At 31.3% G+C, this 23,086-nt stretch overlaps 1 protein-coding gene across 1 annotated transcript; it reads left to right on the top strand.

Annotated features, from left to right (window-relative positions):
- Positions 1-9,115: 9,115 nt before the first annotated feature.
- Positions 9,116-13,561, top strand: MS3_00007650 (uncharacterized protein; the record flags this gene model as incomplete). Its single annotated transcript, XM_012939912.2, has 2 exons — positions 9,116-9,535; positions 12,676-13,561. The coding sequence occupies 2 exons, from the start codon at positions 9,116-9,118 to the stop codon at positions 13,465-13,467; spliced, it is 1,212 nt and encodes a 403-aa protein (XP_012795366.1). The 3' UTR covers positions 13,468-13,561.
- Between the last annotated feature and the right edge of the window lie 9,525 nt (positions 13,562-23,086).

The raw sequence follows: 23,086 nt of genomic DNA on the forward strand, positions 1-23,086 counted from the left end.
GCGATAGCGTTTGAAGCGAACGTTACTGGATTCGGGTACTGAGATGAGATCCAAATACATTCAGCTGACAAGTCCCAAATAAGATGAAATATGCGTCCTGGATTCCAATGTTAACAACTATCCATCTCTATTCATAGGATAGAAAGTAGTTTAGAATTTCTAAAGAATTTCTTACATTAAATCACATTGATTTTTAGTCAGTAGTAGATAATATTATTTCAACACACGACTAAAATTTGTTAATTCTAGATAAATATCTCACCTAATTTCGAGTTTCTTTATTAATCTCAATCATTATTTTTTAAGATTTTTGTGAAAAACAGGTACATCTTTCTGACGAGTACCAAGTAGCACCAGATCTATGTCCAAGGTTTCCTGTTGACTACCTCCAATCACCTGACCACATATATTTAAAAAGAGAGAACTTTTTAATCGCATCGGTTACCCAGAAGTTAATCAATAAATCAGATGTTAGATAGTTTGGTGATTTAATGAATTTTGATAAAGTGTTTCACAAATCATATCATGCTTTTCCTAGTTAAAAATGAGTATTTACCCAAAAATGTTTCAGAACATTATTGATTTATAAATGTTTTTATTCTGAACGGATATCATATAAAGAACTGTTGAAATTTATTGGAAATGATATAACTGTGAACAAGGTTATCTTGATCACTGTTAGAGTCATGCTGATGGTTGTCACTTTCCGGTTGCTCACACATTAAATGTTTGTTCTTAAGAGGGCTTAAAAAAGCCAGGCTAGGTATAGCTTTAAAGGATTGGGAACTTTACAGAAAACCCTAATGGATAATCAGTTAAAGTCGGTCATATATTGTTATCTCGTGTTCAGTTTTTTATGCTTCCAATCCGTGTTTTCATAGACTGATAGCTAGTAACGGAAATGCGTGAGGTAAGATGAAGTTAGCTATTGCTAGGACTGACCCGTTCTAGCCCCTCCTTCCTTTGTGAGAAAGCACGATTGTTGCTGATTCTAATTATTTGAGGGAAATACTTTATTGCCATCACACCACTGTACAGTACGCACTGTGACGTTATCCTCGGATCTTGAATTTTCTGCTTTTGTTTTTACCGTTCTCCGGCCATCCTGCCTGACATACTAGAACGCAAAGAAATTAGTGTTCGACTTATTACAGTTATATCGTGATACTGTAACATGGAACCCTAACCATCAAGATAGCAGCTAAAGTAGGGCTATTGAAAATCGGTGGGCATTGGATAAGATTTTAGCCCTAGTTTCGAATTCCGTAAACAAAAAAAGTAAACTAAATAACTTTGAATTAGTGGGAAAAATAGCATTAAGTCAATAAACAGGATGAAAAGTTTTCAGCATAAAAAATTCTTTTTACAGAGACTTCATTCACCAAAGCTGTGTAATCATATCGATAATTATTTTTACACATAAAGGTCTATCATAAAACAGAGAATTGTTATTTCATTTACACAGGTATTGAAAGTTAATCAAAATGTGAAGCCATATAACTGTTATAATGTGTTAAGAATGGAAGTTATATTTTGTAACGAAATATAAAAGTTTGTCCCCTTGGTGATTTTGAAGAAAATAATGAAGAAAATGAATGTATGCCCGCAAACGAATTACAAAGTAATCAAGTGACTGAACATACTGCTTCTAAATCTAAAGACCTGGTTTATATTGATGAATTACCAAAACCACCACCATTTTCAAGTGATTAGTCCAGCTGCCCTTAGAACTAGTCCGTTATAAATTAATAATGATTCTAATTGAGGATGCTAGTGAAGATATTCAGTAATTGAGCTATTGACTGATTTGCATTAACCCTACGATAATCATGTTGGATAGTGTTCGTTTACGCCTTTGTGAGAATCATGCTTTATGTGGCCAATATGATATGATCTACAGGAGCAATTAAACTGGTAAAAAAACTGCGATGGCTCAATGTGTCAAGGACAACTTGACACATTTGCGAATATGTACCAGTAGAAACTAACCCAGTGATCTTAGTGATTAAGCGTTCGTTGTGAGACCTGAAAATAATTAATGTTCAGATGCCTTTTCACCAGAACTAGACTTTTTGAGTATGCAAAATGAAATTTAGGACTTGTCATTCATGCTTTTGGATACTTCATGTCAATAGATATTCGTCTTTCTATGGGAATTATTTTCTATTCATTTAGTGAACACTTGCTACCGATTCGTAATGGCAATGAATAAACTAGCGAATTATTAAGATCGTCTAATGAAATTTAAAATGGTTATAAATATCAATCTATGTCGATTACTTACTAGGGTCTATGATTTCTGGTACAACTTTTAAAAATAGTCATTGTTTTAGGTATTTCGATTAGTATCTGATTAGTCTCAACTATCAAACGTTACTACATGCGAAACTTGATAGTAAAAATGACTAAAGTTTAAAAATTCTGTTATCAATAAAATGTCGATAAGATAATGAAATTCTGATAGTTACAAATGGAAATATTTCATCATCAAATTTTATTTTATATGATTTCGTCTGCTAAAAGCTATTAATCTTAATTTTTTCAGTATGAGGTTGTAGAGATTGTTGAGTTTTCGATTGAGATCATGAATCGATCGGTGTTAGATCACTATTGAAAACATGAAAGCAATGGATGGCCATTTCATCCTAGTACGGGGTTCCTCAGCAGTGCGTATCTACGATCTTGACTGCGGGACTCGAGCCCAGAACCTTCTGTCTCGCGCTCGAACACTTAACCTTCAAACCACTGAGCTAGCATCCAATAGTGTTCATGTCTAACTTCAACCAATCCACAAAATTGCACGGCCATCTTCCATTGTTTGAGGTAAAAACCAGTCTCTACCTAACATGGATTAGCTCCACTGGTCACGGCTTCTCACTAGAACTCCGAGAATTCCCTCACCAGGTTAAGCACCGTTGAGGAGTCATATACTAGGACGAAACGGTCGTTCAGTGCTTCCAGCTTTTAATGGTGGTTTAACATAGACCGATTCATGGTCTCAATCAAAAACTTAACTTTTTATTTATTAATGTTTAATCTCAAGATTAAATTACTGAACTACACAATGGTTTCTCATATAAAAGATTTTTGACCTTAACACTACATAACATGGTCTTCAGAACTGTAAAAATTAAGAAATATATTATTATTATTATATGAACTTTGACACAGAGTTTTGTCGCTTATTAAATACATATGAGTGATTTAGTAATATTTCAATGATCAATGTTATGATAAATTATAGTCATTGTATCTAATATTTTTGAAAAGCAATCCAAACAATTTTTTGGATAAAATGACTTCACGAGATTATTGATACTTTTTGAAGATGTTGGGTTTTCTAAGCTGGATGATTCAAGTATGAAGCTTTCTAGACAACGTCATCAGAGAATAGCTCACATCTTTTCGAAGTATGTGTTGATGATCTCCAAAATCCTCATTCTGAGCTATGGAGACTTTCTATTGCGTAATCCATCTTAGATATTAGTTTGGAGTAAATAACGTTGGCTGGGTAAACTTAATTGTAAAATTGATGTTAACTAAGCCTATTATAATGTTCATAGTTTAAATATTTGATTTAAAGTATCTTAATCCCATTATATTTATAATATCTAGCTTGATATTTTAGGGCACCATTTCGTTAACCTGAATAAATATAGTAAATGACCTAGTTGATTCACTGGGATCTTCTCTTCATCAAATAGATGAAACACAAAATGGAAAGTATTTATTCATTCGACTTAAGCGAGAAATGAACATCAAATAAACCTGCGTATGAATAAACTTCAAAATTTAATTGATGACCTAGATATTATCACTTCATTTGTGTTTTATCCTTCTTGAAATAATCTACTCCAGCGTAACAGGATCTTCTAAGACTAAGATCCAAAATATTCATTATTGAATATTTATTCTAGCAACATATCACTATTCTATTTAGTCATGAACAAATATTTATAAGCACGTGGTTTTATTTATCTAAATAAAGTGTTGTTCAGTTATACTATTGAATTCAAGTAGTCCATAGAAAACCGGAAGTTGATCATATATAAATAGGTATATTGATGGCGCACGGGCGAGAGAGAGAGAAAGATGAAGTTAAGAAAGGTTGGCTAGATAACAATACTACTGTAATGTAAATAAATAAAAGCCTGTTTATATTGTTATATGAATATTACAGTTATATACTACATTGTATCTCATAAAATTTGATGTCTAGTATACCATATCTTTAAATAATATATTTTAGCTTAATTAAAACAAAGCCATTTAAACTTTAAATTTAATGTTGGTAATCAATTATCAATTATATTTCAATACAAGTGATACTATGAATAAAACTTTTGTTTGAATGAATGATTTTTTTTACAATTATTACATAAAAATATTTAACATGATAGCTGGGTTTAATTAATATGTTCGAATTGTCTGATTTGAAACTATGGTGAACTTTATGATTCTTGTTGTTATGCATTCATATCATTCTTAGATGAACTTTTTGAAACAATCCAGTTAGTTTATCACTAAATTTATCCAAATTTCTAAGATAAATAGTTAGTACTTACTTACTTACACCTGTTATCCCTCGTGAAGGAGCATAGGAAACCCACCAGCATTCTCTATCCAACTCTGTCCTGGACAATCTTTTTTTTAGTTGTTTCCAGTTGCTATTCATCCTTTTCATGTCTATTTCCAATTCCCGATAGTGTATTCTTTGGTCATTCCCTTCAGGATTCCAAGTTAGGGCTTGCTTCGTGATGCAGTTTGGGGATTTCCTCAATGTATGTCCTATCCTTTCACAGCATCCTTTCCTAATTTCCCCCTCAGCCGGAAGTTGGTTTGTTCTTTTCCACAGTATGCTGTTACTGATGTCATTCAGTCAGCAGATATTGAGTATCTTGAGTAGACGATTGTTTATAAATACTTTTACTTTTTGATGATGGTTATGGTAGTTCTTCAAGTTTCAGCTCCGTACAGTAGAAATACCTTGGCATTCGTGTTGAAGATTGTGACTTTGATATTGGTTGTCAGTTGTTTTGAGTTTCATATATTCTTCAACTGTAGGAATGTCACCCCTGAAAACGGTTAAAAATTTTGTTATCATTATTCTAAATGAAGTTTCTTTCAACCTCTAATTCTGTCATTTTCATCAGTTCGATCAGTGATTACGTAATTTCAAGAAGTAGAAATATAATTAAATTGTTAATCTGTAAATCTTACTTTAGAGCTGTAACAATCTCTTTTGGAGTACTTTCAAAATAAGTATATAACCATTGGAATACATGATTAACCACTCGAAGAGTAGTAAAGAGAATGAAATAAATCTTACAGATTCCTCTTTAAATTATGATAATTGAGATAGTTGTTTCATAACATCTAATCCTGTTTCTTTGTTTAGTAATTCAATTTTAAGTGTGTTGAAGACAATCCAAAAGATAATATGAATTTCATTGAATACTAGACACCGTAATTGCATTAATTTACTGATGATAAACCAATATATGTATTCATCTTCAGTGATTGTTAAGAAGTTCGCATGAACAAATGAAATGAAGACATGGAGGTCAAATGAGCTGTATGTTTTAAGAAGAAGGTTAATTATTTTCTAACTAAGGCTGATGAATTTTGTTTCAAAGTCTAATGTACGTTACCCTTCTCTTTTTCATTCGTGAGATTTTTTCATGTACACAAGCTGCTTAGAATACTTGTATTAACTCATATCATAAATGAATTATGCCTACTCATGGCTAGATATATGAATTTGAAAAATACCATTGATTAGTAAATTTGATCCTGAATAATAGAACGGAAAATTTCAATCGGTCTCTTAACACTGATGCTCATAGACCTAAATAATATATCTAAAAATACATATTTCCCGGTAAGATTCTTAGTAAGTACACTACGTGTATCTTATCGGTCATCAGTTGGTTTGAAGTAACCACTATACGGAAAAAAATTTCAGCATGTTTAAAATTAAAGATAATAACTTGATAATTGCTAAGTATTGAGTTATGTTCAAGATTTGTGAACTAGATATTGACTGAATAACCGCCATTTAGTTCAATTAAAATAGGTACTATTTATCTAGTTTACTCAAATATGATCATACCTTTACTTCTTATTCACATGACAACTTAGTAGTATAATATTTAGGGAACCAAACAAACGAATATCATTGTACCAATAATTCAGTCTATTAAAACAGGTTACCCTGATATTATGCGAATTGAACAACGAATATACTATGTAAAAATATCAGTCTAGTTTTTTTTGTTGCTATAGTGATCTTTCTTGTATAATTATTGGCTAGAACTTAGATCATTTTATTATTCTTATCACTAATAGTACACTTGTCTTTTTATTATCGATCTGTACTTTTTACCGATTATTTGTGTTTGTCATCTATTTCAGTATCATCATTAACTCATAGATTGCCTTGATTGGCTGAATATTTTTATATACCTTTACAAATATTCATACATATTCGTGTAAATAATAATGACAATCTAATCGCTTATGTGTTCTTCCAAACCATTAATTATCATCTACGGTTTTTTTTCCTGGCTAGATGGTAATATCTGTCACTAATTCAATCATCAACATGAGTTTGAAGCTCTAAAAGTGTCATCATTCATCTTTAAGCATGAAGTCAAACCTTGCTAATGGGAAGAAAAAAAACAAGAAATCTAGGAACAAAACTTTAGTTTCTCAAAACGTTACTCGATAATTTCAGCATAGATACTCTTATGTTCTACAGAATTTTATACATAATCAATAGAATGATTTGGTGAATGGTTCAGATAGAGAAAACATAATCTATTTGTTAAAAGTTCATTTTGTAAACTCATAAGTATACGTATATTTATTCTTTCTTACGTCTACCTAGACTGAATACTTTTAGAAGCCACTCACCTTTATTGTGAATACTATTACTTATACAAACATTGTTACTTGAACGAATAAAAGGGCAGAGTACGTTCATTCTACCAACATTGTTTTTATTCACCAACCATATGTTTCATGTTATTTTTATAGTTACTATTATTATTAGTAGTTTCATTTAATGTTATTGTATTTTTTTTCAATCACCAGACTACTTACATTGATCAAACCTCTGATTTATTGTACTAAATTAAAGAGACTATATCCTTTCCTCAATTCTCACGAACATATGCACGATCGAACTATGTATTGCACTTAATTTTTTTGTTAAATACTATTGAAGTATCATCTGTCTTTTGTTTTTTTTTAAAATAATTTTACTAACAATACTGACACTAAGATGACACATTGAACGCTTTCACATATACATGTAAGTATTATAGTCTTGATTTAGGATAATAGACGGAGAGGATCTAGTTTGGAACAAGAACCTATGACTTTGAAATGTATTTTTGTGATATAGCCCAACTTCATATGGTACATTTTTGCCTAGATAAACACTAATGATATGACTCATATATGGGGTAAGTGGTAATGTGGGTAGAATAATTGTATTTCTCGTCATAATGACAACTGAAAATGTTTAAGAGATGGGTGCGAAAACAAAGTATCCTGATCCCCCATTTTTCTGAATATATATATATATATATATATATATATATATATATATAATGTTTATAGATGGCTATCCATATGTTAACAAATAACATCTTACATTGTGAATAATTTTGTCTTGTCACAAAAAATATACTACAATTTAGAAGACAAGTAAACTGATTCGTAAGGTGACAGTATTTGCTGACAACTTAACCCTAGGTTTTAATACATTTAAAATAATGGAGTAGTTTTGTTTAAATAACTATATATATCGTATTATCAATCTATTAATGGAAAATGGATAACACTTTGTATTTTAAGAAGTTAACTGGTTCGAGTGTACACAAGTACATCATCTTTATAGATAGATACACAGAGATAAGATGTCATACTGTTTGGTTCGCGGCTTGTGTAAGAACGTTGATGATGTTGTGAACAAAGTCGCATAGTACCATAATGGTTACAAGCGATTATCAGGGTTTGTCCATTGTTTATTAAATGTAGGGTTTCTTCAGTTTGGAATGGAGTTTTCCAATTAATAGAATTCATTTTTTTATATTCTGACCAATTAATAATTATTCTATCATCGATATCGAATTGATATGACCATTGAGTGTTTCATTTAGTTGTACCTTATTAATGACAAACTTGTGTTTAAGAGTAGACAATTTCCCTCTCGGAGAGTACAACCGACAGGGTAAACATTGTTATTATTTTTTTGGGGTACTTTTTGATTACACATGGGTGAGTGAAACTGAGAGTCGTTGAGTACCTCTTGCCAGTTCCTTGCTTACCATTAGTCCATATATTTAATTATTTACTTACAAGTCTTAAATATGATCAAACGTGCTTCTTGAATTCCGCTGGTATCCATTATCAGAATACATAACTGACACTAATAATAATAATAATAATAATAATAATAATAATAATAATAATAATCGAAAAACGGTTAGTTTTTATATGAGATCGTTTTCAACAATTTACAGAAGTGGAGAAAAGCTAAATATTCAGGTTACAACATGTTGCATCAGTAAAGGAGATAGAACTATTCTACTTGGAATTGAAATAAATCACTTGTATTATCTTTAAGGATCCCTATAAAGTGTATCATTGCTAATCAACAGAACTATTTATACAACCAATTTATAGAACACATATGTTTATTTTATTTAGTAAACTTAAAATCTAAATAAACGAGATAATTGACTGATTATAAAGCTACCTATTGATTTCCAACAATTGGATAACTTTCAGATTAAATATGAATTACTTCAATACATACTATTGATAATTAATCACCAGCAGAAGGTCTATGATCAATCCTTGACTATTTTCATTTATTAAAATATCACTTAATGACCTAAACATATATTGATCTAATCTAAAATGGTATTTGTATTATACTTTGGACAAAAAGTTACTACTCCGAGTACATTACGTAATAATGTTGCTTAATTGATAGAGAAGACAAAACAGACTATGAATAATACTCATTATTTGTTCATATAAATAATATATACGCATAAATGATTGTATAAATGGTCTTATCATGATATCTATTCGATGAACAATGGAAAATCATTCTAAGAATTTGACTATTCAAAATAATGAAATCCAATGTTTAGTCTATTCGCATACATCAAAGCATAATTCACTACTTAAAGAAAAACACTTCAGTCAAGAAAATACTACAATAAATTTGAATAATACAAATTTAGATTTCAACTTTAAATTGACCCATACAAAATATCATAATGATACAGTTTCAAATTTATATTTAGATAATATGAATCAATTATCTAATCAAATAATTAATCCACAATTTCGTAAAACTGCTATCATTGACATTTGTAAATCTATTGATGATAATAAATTGGATATAGGATATTTAATTTATTCACGTCCAGGTATTATAGCTGCATTACTCCTAGAAATTGTACAACATTATCCAACTGATAAAAGTATATCACTTTCATCAGAATCATTGGAAGTAAGTGCATGTGTGTGTGTGTGTGTAAAAATCAACTCATCTATCATTTAATCTTTTATCGTTAAATAAATAAGGTTTCTTAATAATCATTTATAATTACTTTTTGTCATTGAAATCATGTGCTTCTGTGCATATAAAGATTTTATTTAAGTCCACTCGATATATTGTGTCTATCTATCAAGTGAGAAAACGAAGAACTCTTGAATATTCTTGATTTTAACTTGACTAACTACCAAGGAAATTGTTCAGAAGTTTATAGAGCAATATGCTAGTATGTTTGATGCAACAAACAACAACAGGGATTCAGTGAAGGTTTAACTTATTGAGTTGAATTAATTTAGTTACAAAAGACCGTTGTAAAAGAACTAAATACTATCTTTAATGCATTTAGTAGAAATAAATATTTAGAAGAACTGTGGTGTATGCTACTTATATTTGTCGGCATAAGTAGTATGTAACATCAATTGGAAGTGGAAACCCTGTCTTCAGAGGCCTAAGAAGATCTAACTGAAAAGGATGGGAATGAATTATACAGAATTTGAAGTATATATGATGGATATTTGCAAACGAAGTATGCAATGTATGGTTCTCATGTTTTACGATTAGATTCTTTAGTTTTGTGTTCGGATATAATCTGTTGTCCCTACCTATGTTCTCGTTCACAACAAATTTATAAATAACTAGATGAACAAGTCTAAGATAAAGCCATAAATAATAATAACCAAGGCACTATTGTTTTTAAAACTGGAGTACAGAGGTGATGTCACCAATAGAATTGTGTCGGTATATTAGGAATTCTCAGCAGAAAATGTATACTACATTCAAATTGTTTAACCCACAATTAAATCTAATGTTTTTAGCAGCTGTAACTAAAGATAATACATGTTAATCCATCTTTTATATCAATCTAAATGTTCACCAACTCCGGTAGAGCTAGTTATATTGGGAACGCAAGTGGAAGAATTCGTTGTACAAGGCGGTTAGACAAAAATTGCGATCTGCAGATTTTACATTAATTTGAATACGATGTATTCAGTGGGCAAAATGGAGTATTTTTGAAATTGAATGCCTATGTGAGATATAAAAAAGCTCGTCATAAACATTACGAAAAACCAGACTTCCTCGATCAGCATTGTTTGGAAATTGGAACGCATATTTGTGTGTCATATTAGTTTCGATGTTGAACAAAAAACTTGTTAGACTTGAAAATCATTGAGACATTAGAACTAATGTTTTCATTCTTAAGTGCGCGGTCAAACAGTTTAATTGAACAGGGTAAATATGTGGACTATTATTTAATGGTCAGTATGGAGTTGTGGAGATTATCAAGTTTCTGATTGAGATCATGAACCGATTGATGTTAGACCACTACTGAAAACCTGAAAGCACTGGATGGCCGTTTCGTCTGTGGATGAGCACTACTGAGGAGTCCCAAAATATTACGTGATGGGCCATTGAACCTATATTTTAGTAAGGTTAAAGAATATAAAAATGACTTCCTGATATCATTCTTATCAAGATCTTTGACGTAAATTCATGAAATATTTTTGATCTTAGAGAGTCAGAAAACCGAATAATAGTGTAAATTAAAAACTGACAGACGTCTTAATCGTTGTGTTTAGTATTATGTAAATAGATAAACGAAAAATTCCCGGAGAAGATACATTTCAACCTCAGAAATTAAAGAAATGAATGGAAATAAACTGAGAAAAGTGAATAATGATCAAGGGGAAGTTATCAAAACACTGATTAATAAACGATTCCCCACACATTGAGTTTCAGAATGAGTGAACATTTATATAGTGAAAAGTTGTAAATACTTGATAACGTTAGACATTGATTTTTGCAACATTTAAACATACAAATTGTCATATAACAGTGTAAATGACCATGTAGCAGTTAACAAATTTATTCTGTAATATCTCTGTACTTTCTATAATATTAAACTCATTTATTTGTTGACGAAAATCACAAAACAATGAAGGCGCTAGTTCTGAACCCACATACCCCAATACCCATATTGTTACTGTGGGATCGATAGCTTATCGGTTAGAGCAAACAACTTTAAACAATCAGGTATCTGGTTTAAAGCTCACTTCACCTAATTCAGTCTAGATAGCTAAATTATATCTCCAGCTCTCGGACATATGCGTGTATCTTAAAACTGAGTACATGAATCAACATTTAGTAAATAAATTATATTATGTTTTAATTTACCTTTGATATTACAGTATTCAAACAAGTACAGAATTTAGATGGATGGTAAATAATGTGTACTAACGCACTGAGTTTAAGTATAATAAATTCCACTTATCGCATGAACAAACTTAGTGAAGTTATAATTTTTCACTTATATATTTCTAGTATAGGAGTTGTGGAGATTATTATGTTTTTGATTGAGATCATGAACCGATTGATGTTAGACCACCACAATTGAAAACCTGGAAGCACTGGACGGCCGTTTCGTCCTATTGTGGGACTCCTCAGCAGTGCGCATCCACGATCCCGCTCACGGGATTCGAACCCAGGGCCTTCGGTTTCGCCCGCGAACGCTTAAGCAACTGGACCACTGAGCCGGCATGCAATGGTGATAGTTTCTAACATCAATCCAAGTTTTCAATTGTGGTGGTCTAACATCAATCGGTTCATGATCTCAATCAAAAACTTAATAATCTCCACAACTCCTATACTAGTAATCAACATGTGCTCACTAGTGACTAGCTTCGTGAGGGAATTCTCGGAGTTCTAGTGAGAAGCCGTGACCAGTGGAGCTAATCCTTGTCGGGTAGAGACAGGTATCTACCTCAGTACAACGGAAGTTGGTCGCGCAATTTCGTGGATTGGTTGATGTTAGAAACTATCACTATTGCATGCCGACTCAGTGGTCCAGTTGCTTAAGCGTTCGCGGGCGAAACCGAAGGCCCTGGGTTCGAATCCCGTGAGCGGGATCGTGGATGCGCACTGCTGAGGAGTCCCACAATAGGACGAAACGGCCGTCCAGTGCTTCCAAGTTTTCAATTGTGGTGGTCTAACATCAATCGGTTCATGATCTCAATCAAAAACTTATATATTTATTTGATTGTTTTTTTTAATTTCTCTCCATTTCTGGTGGGGGTTCTTTTTTTCTGTTTATTTTTCAGATTATATGTTCAATAATTGCAATATTTCAACAAATTATACTCAACAACAAATTTCGTACTGATTTTATTAGCACAGGTCTTTTAACATATTTATTACCTTATTTTAACATTGAATGTCAAACTGATGATACTGAACATTTACGTATTAGTTTATTAAGTTTATATGGTACAGTAACAAGTAAATTATCAATCAATGAAATAGAAGATTTTCTTTTGCCAGAATCTAATACACATTTCAATGATGAAACAATAAGTGAAGAAAGATTAGAAATAACCGATAAACAAGTGAATTTTAATTCTATTCATAATACTTATTATGTTTTAAATGATTTATTTAAACAAACATTGAAAGCATTAATTCAATGTCATACTGAAATTGGAAAAACTATAGCACTTATTTTATTAGCACGTTTATTGAATTGTCCAAATCAACGAACTTGTCTCTATCATAATCGTAGTTTATTTAATGAATTAATTTCATGTCTTACACAAATGATTCAATATATGGTACAAAAATTCACTATTGAAATACAACAACAATTTAAGCATAAAATTCATTTATATGAACAATATGATAAAATAATATTTATAAAAGCTAAACGTTTATTACAATTTACATTAGAATGTTTTAATCAATTAATGATTGACTTGAAATTACGTAATCGTTTACGTTATAGTTTACCCATTGAATTACGTTCAAATTTATTTTCTGTTATATTATTACATGATCAAGATGTTCAATTATGGCTTGAAAAAATTTGGTTACAATTAGGATGGGACAAAATGAATTAAGAATGTGCATTACAAATTACTTTATAATATAATACTTTAATTTCATAGTTTAATGCATTTTGTTTAGTAAATACATATTTTTTTCTCAGTTGTATACTGGTCAGACTTTTGTTTAAATAAATAAGGATTACAATTAGTTATTAAGTATTTTAAATAAAATAAATCAACTTTTTATGAGGAAAAAATATTTGACCGATATTGCCATAAAAGTAGGAGAATTGTGTGATGTGTGCTAGTGATATAGACAAATATAAGTAGTATGTATCACCAATCAAAAGTGGAATGCTTGGAGGCAGAAAGTGGAGAAGATTGAAGAGAACAGAATGAAAACAGAGAATGATTGATATGGAAACAAAGGAACAATCAAGTCTGAGACAACTGATAGATATTTTGCAAATAAATTATTTACTGTATGGTTCTCAAATTTTACTAAGATTCTGTAATTTTGTTTTCAAATACATTTAGCTGTCTCCACTGGTGTTCTCGTTCACTACAATGATAGCACCTATAACGTTTGATTTATTGATTCTGTGAGGTGGATAGTTTCTGATTGAATATAGGATTTTTCACACAATTTTCCCAGTGATAAAATGAACTTAGACGAGAACGAACATAGCAGAATAATATGAATAGAAACATTTCGTGGTTAATTTTCATTTACTTACATACAGTTTAGAAGTAATGGTGTCAATTATTCCAAAAAATAAACTGTGTACATACTTTAGATTAAAAAAGTTCTCATCAATAAGGATTCATAAAATGGTAATAATAATAATATGGAAGTTCTAGTAGGGAATTTTAAAAGAGGATAGAGACAGATTAATCACAAAAATATTAAAAGTTACGTAATAACAGCAAAAAGGATTGATTATTAAATTAAAATGAGTGGAGCTCAAATAAAGTCCAAGAAAGAATGAGAAAAGTGAATTTCTTATTGTAGATACCAATTGTTGAACAACTACACATTGGAAATTGAGGTCACCGGGGGGATGCCAAAGTGATAACAACATCGTTATGAATGTACAAATCCGATTTAAGGTATTTGATTTAGGCAAAACGTAGAGTTGGAGACCGTTTGTTTATCAATAACTTTGAATTGTTTTGAAATCTCAGCTTTATATACAGTATTAGGTAAATGATAGGCAGTCACAATATTGAAGGCGTGTTGACCTCTTTGTCTCAATTTCTAAGGAGTGTGCTTGGAGATGCGAACGTTAACTTTCCTTTCCTTCCACTACTTTTGCTTCGTCATGTACATGTAACTTGATATACACAATTCAGAGTAACCTAACGGGAGTATCTGTCCATTTTTTTAACGAGGAATTCATTTGACCAATTAAAATATTTTTTGGGGCCTATCAAGTTCTTTTTAATGAAGTCCTTACCTTAGAATCAATCTTCTCAGATATTTCCTCACCTTTGAAATCAAGTTGTCTTGACATAAGGTTTCTCTCAGCCGTATCATACTCTATTACCTTCATTCTTGTAGTTCAATTTTAACATCATCTTTAAATTTTTATGTGAAATTTAAATATTCTGTTACAGTATTTTGTTTCACGAATAAACCGCTTTCTTTTTACGAAACGGTCTGAATCTTTCTTTTCATTTAAAGCACACTCAAATGTTGTCTAACATTAGAGGTTCAATAATTTACTTAACTATGAGGAGTTGAGCTTAGAGAACTAGTGTTCAGTTATTCCCCGGTATATAACTGTTAGAATGATGAAGAAATATAATCACAGGTACCTTAGGAGTGCCAGTTGTATCTGATGGAGTCATCACATTGAAGTAAAGTAAATTCATTTGATTGTAAAAGATTTGTATTATTACTAAGTGATCAGCAATTATCTGTTTGAACGAAAATCTTCATAGACATCAAGAGATGCACTACATAAACACGGAGGCTTCCTATACCGATTCAATGTGAATATCTTTCCTTTGAAGTAATGGGATCATGAACCAACCACCTTTCTAAGTTTTTCAGGAAATTTCAACAGTAATTAATGAAGGTAACTACCAAGATGGGGTACGTTAGTAGAGGGAAAGGTAACAGTTTCTATATTTTGCTAATGCTTATAAATCTATTAAATCGAAGCTCAAAATTGGTGAGGGTTCTAAATTTGATATAAATTAATGGTAAGAAGCATTAAGTGACCTCTTAAAACAGATGCTAACAACCAGGTTTTTTTAATTTATCATCTTTTAATCAACAGCTCTGTCTATAAGTTATTTTCCCATGGATTTTTTCTGAATTAATGACTATGACCATCTTATTTTACACTGGTTAGCGTTTTTTCAGCGAGTTAGTTTTCTAAGGGATGGGGTTGCTAACTCCATGCGCAACTCCCCTCCTTTATCCAGGATTGGGACCGGCAGTAGCCGCAGAGAGGCTCCAGGCGGAGTTAATTACTTTATACATAACCATTTGATTGGTTCTAATGTTAAATGAGAACATATTTGAAAGAGCACAATTTTGTTGTATAAAGAGTAACGAAACAAGCTATTAACATGATTATATTAAATATTGATTCAATAATGAATGTTGTTGGACAGATGATATTACCTTATTTTGCACATACTATTTTAACAAAACTTTGCAGTGACTGAAAAATTTTTTCATCGTAAACTTATCTTTAACAGAACAAATATGAAACTACATCAAAAAATACACATGCAAAATGCAATGGAAATGCTTGCTAATACCTTTACTAGTATAAATGGTTGTAAGAAAGAAATTGATATTAAAGTTTTTCCGTTGAGGATAAAATGGTAGATAGATCGCTGTTGTATAACTTCATTTTAATATTTTTGCGAAGCATCCGCTTGCATTTCATGCATACTTTTTTGCTGGGAATCTTAGATTTTGACTAAACACGTAGTATTGGATAAATGGGGTGTTATTACCACTGAAGTGTAACGAATTCAAAAACTTTCTTACTCCATCAAATTCTAGTCTAGATTATCAGAATGTCTTAGTTTCACGCTTGTGTTACTGCTAACTCTTGTCGACTGTTTTTGTTATTAAGTGTAAGTGAATTCTGTGCATTTGCCACGTCGTAGAATCACCTTAACTCTTGTCCTCTTTTTTTCAGCTTTCCTCATGCACCCTCCCCTAATACCCAAAATATCTCCAGGCTAGATGTGAACTACTAAAGAAGATATATTTCTAATGTTAACGATCGATTGATTTATGTTAAAATGGTAATAACCATGTTTATATTCATGATAAGTTGATTTTTTTTAAAATATTTCTAATTGTAATTACTCACCTTGAGGGTAACTAAAACACACACAAAAATACTGAGTACTAAAAGACAAATAAAAACTAAGGTAGGTAGGTTGTTACATTGTAAAAAAAAAGTGAAAAAATATTTTGCGAGTGACAAATGCTTTTCTCCATTGTACATGAAAATTATTTTTCACTTAGGCATGAGTACATATGTTACTACTTTCTTATTCATCTATCTGAGTTTATACAAGTAACCATGTTCATACATGTTATTATTATTATTGTTAGTTTAATATGAATAGAAACTATAGTGTATACTGATATAGAAACTGAACTGCATATGACCTCACAGTGTACACCTAAATGAAAATACGTGGTACACAGTGTGTTTTTCACAAATTGTTGTCATTTTATTATTGTTTAGCTTTGCTTCTAGTCATTTTTTCTCTCTGCTACCTTTTTTTTAAGAAAAAGAAATGATTATTATTACTTCAAAACTTATTTTATCATTTAAATTCACTTGCTACCACTTAGCTGAATTATTGTTAATGTCAAGAAGGAATAGTGATTCTAATGTTCATATCTATCTGTCTTGACAACGGGGTTTTTTCTAAAAAAAAAAGCAATTTTTCACCAGATGACTTTGATGAACACAGATCAATAAAATTATTCAATTGTGAACAACGAGAACAATTTTTCACGTTTAAACAAAAAGAAAAGAAAAGCTTATATTAGTCTATTAACATTTTAAATGAGAATAAACATAATTGAATATGGATTGTATTTTGATAAGAATTAGTCAATAGCTGATAGATGGTTGTTTCAAGAAAATAAGATGTGAATACTTTCTAGAATTGAACATTTACTTATCTGTTTGCGTAATTCGAAGAAACAACATTGTAAAATGTAATGCTAACTAATGGAATTAAATACAAAATAAAATGTATTATACTTACTGATGGTTACGTTAATGTTAGTTTTAGAAAAGAATGTCAAATATCATATAAGCACGAATAACTCATCCATTTTTTGTGAAGATTTTTTACCTCTGGGACTGATGACTCATAGTTATCATAGAACCAGAGATTGATAGATGTCGATTTGATCCATACAAACTTTATTTTTGTTATTTTTAATAGTTGAGATTATGAGTAAATTGAAGCTACACCACCACGGAAAACTTGGGATTACTGGACGGCCGTTTCGTCCCACTGCGGGACTCCTCAGCAGTGCGCATCCACGACCCGCCTCGCGAGACTCGAACACAGGACCTATCGGTTTCGCCCGCGAACGCCTAACCTCTAGCCCACTGAGCCGGCCGGGACCCAACGGTGTTAATGTCTAACTTCAACCAATCCATGAAATTGAGCGACACATTCACCAATGCCTTCAGTGAGTTATTACCTCGCAACAGACCCGGTTGAACTCCATTGGTCACTGCTTCTCACTAGAACTCCAGGAAATACCTCTTGAAGTCAGTCAACTAGTGAGTATATGTTGATTAGTATCAGAAAGGAGTTTGTGGATATTATTGTAATTTTAGTAGTTGAGATCATGAGTCAGATGAAGCTATTTTGTTGTCATCTTGACGTATAAAATTAGTTGTAAATAATTCAAGAGATGGGGAATTAACCATAAGCTTTAATTCTCATATTCTAATGTGATAATGTAACAAATATATTTGTTGTCTCATTTTAGATTTGTTCAGCTATTTATTATTTAAAACAAGTTAATGACTTGACCTCAGAATATTTAGAAATAAGTAAAGGAGCACCATGTTGTATGAAACATTATTTTGTGTGAAAACATATGAATGTGAACAATTAAGGATGAACTGTAAAAATTATTCTCAATTAAATTAGTATTCATTTTGATGACGTAACAATTATGCAGTCGAGATCAGTTGTAACATCCAATTTGTCTGAATTTGGACAGAACTAAACAAATGTAAACCATTTAAATATGATCTTATTAGTTTTTTTTAAAAGAAACTATATATTATTTTCACATATTTCACGAGTGAACTAACAAAGATCACTTTAACGGGGTCGTTAAGTCATGCACTTTAGTTGGTAATTAGGAGACCAGATTACTAATTCATATGTATTGGTAATTTGAATCTTCCCATTGATCAGTCTCTTGTTGGCATATGCGTATCCTGTGTACATGGCCCCGATATCGCGATTAAGTTAAAAGGTTTTTTTTTTTCAAATCAGAGATGGATGGTTGTTGGCAGTAGAATCCAGGAAGTGAGTACCATCATATTTGGGACTCGTCAGTTAGGTGTACCTCCATTTCAGAGTTAATGTTCCCTCTGGATGTACAAATGCCAAAAAGAGACTGATCATTAAGAGTCCTAAAACAACAATGGAAAAATTTAAACAACCACTACAAATTAATCGAAAATTCAACCCATTTCACAAACCATTAGGTAACTGGCCCCAAAAGCTAAGTGAATAACGCGATGGCATTGGGTTCGAGTTCCGGAATGAACATCAACTCAGGGATGCAGGTACATTCAGCTAAAGTCCCAAACAAGATGACACACACGTCTCGGATTTAGCTGCTAACCACCATCCATATCTGCTTATAATGTTAAGTTATAAGTTAATCTTTACCCACAATTATAGGAAAGTTGACAATCCAAAAAATGAAGAATCTTATTGAATTCAAGATATAAAAATAGTGGTATTACTTTATTTTCTACGTTGTATTAGTTTTTAGAATAGTTTTCCTTCAAATAATTATGAATAACTATTGTATTTCAATAGAATAGTCGATAATTTCATATTATTTGTCAACAACGATGTTTGTCTAACACTCAGTTTAGCTGTACTGGATGTTAGATGGATACCAGCTTCTCAATACAACTATATGAATCCATTTGGATGTTAGTCATCACTAAACAAACGGATATGATTAATATAGAGAGTCAATAAACTTGATTTGCGTCATTAACTGATAAAAGCTGGGAGACCACAGGAAATCAAAAGAACCGAACACCTATAATACCCCAGTTTGGGACTTGATATTTTATGGATTCCCGCGACCCTAATCATGATTGAAACCAGTACCTTGAGATGTTTTGCTAAAGACCAGCATTTCCAACTGCACTCAGTTAGCAACACAGCGATTACTGTTTCATTTCTGACGTAGTTGAACTCTATTGACCATAGCTTCTCACAAAACCTCCGATCATGTGTGTACACTGCAAATCAGGTTCCAAATTAAGTGAAACATATATGTAGTGACTGGTACTATGTCAAGCTCACATGGGTCATTAAAGCTTCTGGATAAACTAATTTATTCATTCTTCTTCAATCACATTTTGACCTTGTTAATTATTCGCTTATTAACTTTGACTGTTTCTATATGAGCGCATGTGCGTTAATTTCTCACCCTATTCATTACGTGTCTGTAACGTATTTTTCCTGAGTATAAATATAGAGTCACGCTTGATTAAATCGATTTGGATCACTCGCCTTCTCTGAATCACTTCGTTTCCCATTTTTCCAAGGAAATTGTCCGCTTCACTTCGCTTTCTCCACCTCGTTTCTTTGTCTGTTCGAATCAATGAGTGTACGAAATATCAGAACTCGAAATTCATAGTGGCTTATATATTATCAATATCCTCCAAACTGAATGAATAATAATTGCTCAACTGATAAGATGAGAAAGCTTTTAACACATATCTAGATTATTGATAGAGGCTTTTTGATGAATAACTCGAATATCGAATAAGAGTATATTCATTTTAGTCGGTTAGCAGATATTAGGTCAGATTTACGACTTACATTTGTATATTAGGGGGACAATTTGTGAGCGAAAAATTCATTGAGCTATCAAATAAGTACATTATTCTGAAGACACAGTTACTAAACTGCAACAGTATATAAATTTGCTATTGTTCACTTTACCAATGGAATTTTTATTTATGAACGATACTACTTACAATTTGTTAGTAATAAAATGTGATTTGAAAAGGCAATTGTAAAATAAGGTCTCTATAAAGCTTGTCTAATAAAAAAAATTATTTATTCAAAATATATATCTAAATAAATATATACTTAAATCACACTAACATGTCGTTGAAATCTACTTAAAATTAAATAAAGAATAGAGAGTGATCAGAATGTATGGTATATTCTCAAGACAATTTCATCAGTTTAGTTGATAATTCAAACGATTTTTTCAAATAGACAGCTACTTACATAAACCTTTAATTAAATATTGTCTTTGACTTATTCAGTAGAGCTTCTCAAACTTTAAACATTATTCGAAAAAAATTTCAAGATACCTTTTCTTAAATTGCAATTCCATTGTACATATTAATGGATAGAGGTTGAGATATTTAGATCAATTGTGAATGAACTGGAATTATTAATGACCATACCTTGTTTTCGTCAGTTACTAACATAAACTCATTCTTTGTAATAAAATAAAATTCACGCTGTTTGTTTGATCCTACTAAACATATATTATACCTGTTCTAAGTTATTAGTCTGAAATTTTTATAATTTGTCCTTCTTCTCAAGTCTATAAAAGTTTTTAGAAATTAAAAATGAGGTTCAAATCTGTATTATTTGAAATAAAAATGATCGCTACAACTTCACCCAGTAAAGAAAAACTAATAAATATAATTACTTTTAAGACGTATCTTTTATACTAGAGATAATGATAACAACCGTCTGGGATTGAAGTTCAAACCGGTGACAGTAATTGTTAGAACATGAAATTCCGAAATCATAATCATAATGTCGAGTAGTAATTGAGAAAATTAGAAACAATATAAGCATCTATTGGCATAATAAATCAATCAATATTTTAAATCAAGATACTTGATGAGTGTAGTTTCTAACATTGGCTAGTAAACTGAGTATTGCTACACAGCCAATCGTTCTATAGCTGACAAACTACTAACAGGTGGTAAAATAGAACTCTTTCATATTTACTTTGATTTTGGCAATCGGGTACTATCACAAGACTTTGTAAACAACGTGTCAGTATATAAAATGTTACAATAATAGCTTGTTACTATCAAATCTCGAGAAACTTGCGTAATATCTATAATAATCTGTAAGACGTTTTTGCAGAATAGATGGACCAGTGACTAGCAGTGGAAAATGCTTATATGAGGTACCGACTGATCAAAAATCACCCAAGATTACCGGCAACGAAATAATTTAAATCCTTTCTTATAATTTGCAAGACAGTAGATCATTCTTTTGAAAAATGCTTATTTAGGATTTGCTTAATATTTAAAACAAGGGGTGTGACATTGAAATAAATCATGTAATCACTTCGGTTGCACAATTATATTACGTTTGCTTATGAAATACAAAGTGGGTATTCACTGTATAGTTTGTTAACTAGTTCATTTACTTCCTTAAAGGAAATATTAACACTTATCTCCCGTTAAATATGTTACTTTCATGTGTAACTGGCATTTCATAGAAGCTTAGTGGTTACGGCATTTAACTCTCAGCCACGAATCCCCAGGTTAGAACTCCGCTCCACCTACTTCACCTTAAGTAACGGGGTAGTATCACTAGTCCTCAAACTTAGAGTGTGGCTCATATTCGAGTACCTGATGGATGAGTTGACTTAAACTTTCATAAAAGCTGAGCTTTAGTAAATTACTGTATTTATTTTATCTTTATTTATCCACCAAATTTAATAAGAGTTCCAACAAGAACGAAACGTTTGGGGTCTAGTCAAGTATAAGTCAATGCAACTCATAGTTGAAGTTTTTGAACTTAGCATCATGTGACTATTGATTATCTAACATCAATCAAATATGAGAACTATCTTTTGAATAAATCATACCTTCACATAACACATTCATAACTTGTTTGATTTATATTAATAAATAGCCAAGAAAGTTGATCTGTTAAAATCTTTAGGAATACCTACACCGAGATGTCTTTTAAATATATTCTTACGTTTATTCAGGAAAATACTAGTGCCCATATTCGGTTTATTTAATATGAGAATCAGAAGAGTTATATAGTAGTAATTCATTTTCCTATTATTTTTTGCATTGTAGATAATGCCCTACTACCAATGCATTTTTTTCTTCGAAATGAATGGTATTATGGGAGTGGAATAAATTTAATTGGCTAACATCAGTAATTTTACTTAAGGTACATGAACTACTCATAAAATGATAGTAGTTTGACTATTTGAAGTTTCAAAGGAGCTGTCATCAGTATAAATAGTAAACTGAGTCATACTTTCGATAGTAGTTTACCTCAGAAAATTAGCATACCAACTATTTTCATGAACAAGAATCAAAGTCTGATAGTTTGATCTAATCCGGTACTTAAGATGAATCAAAGTTGACAGTCTACCCGTCCTTGAAAGATCTCAACGTCTCCTTAACATAATAGA

The sequence above is a fragment of the Schistosoma haematobium genome, chromosome 4 (genome assembly GCF_000699445.3).
Source record: "Schistosoma haematobium chromosome 4, whole genome shotgun sequence".
Taxonomy (NCBI): domain Eukaryota; kingdom Metazoa; phylum Platyhelminthes; class Trematoda; order Strigeidida; family Schistosomatidae; genus Schistosoma; species Schistosoma haematobium.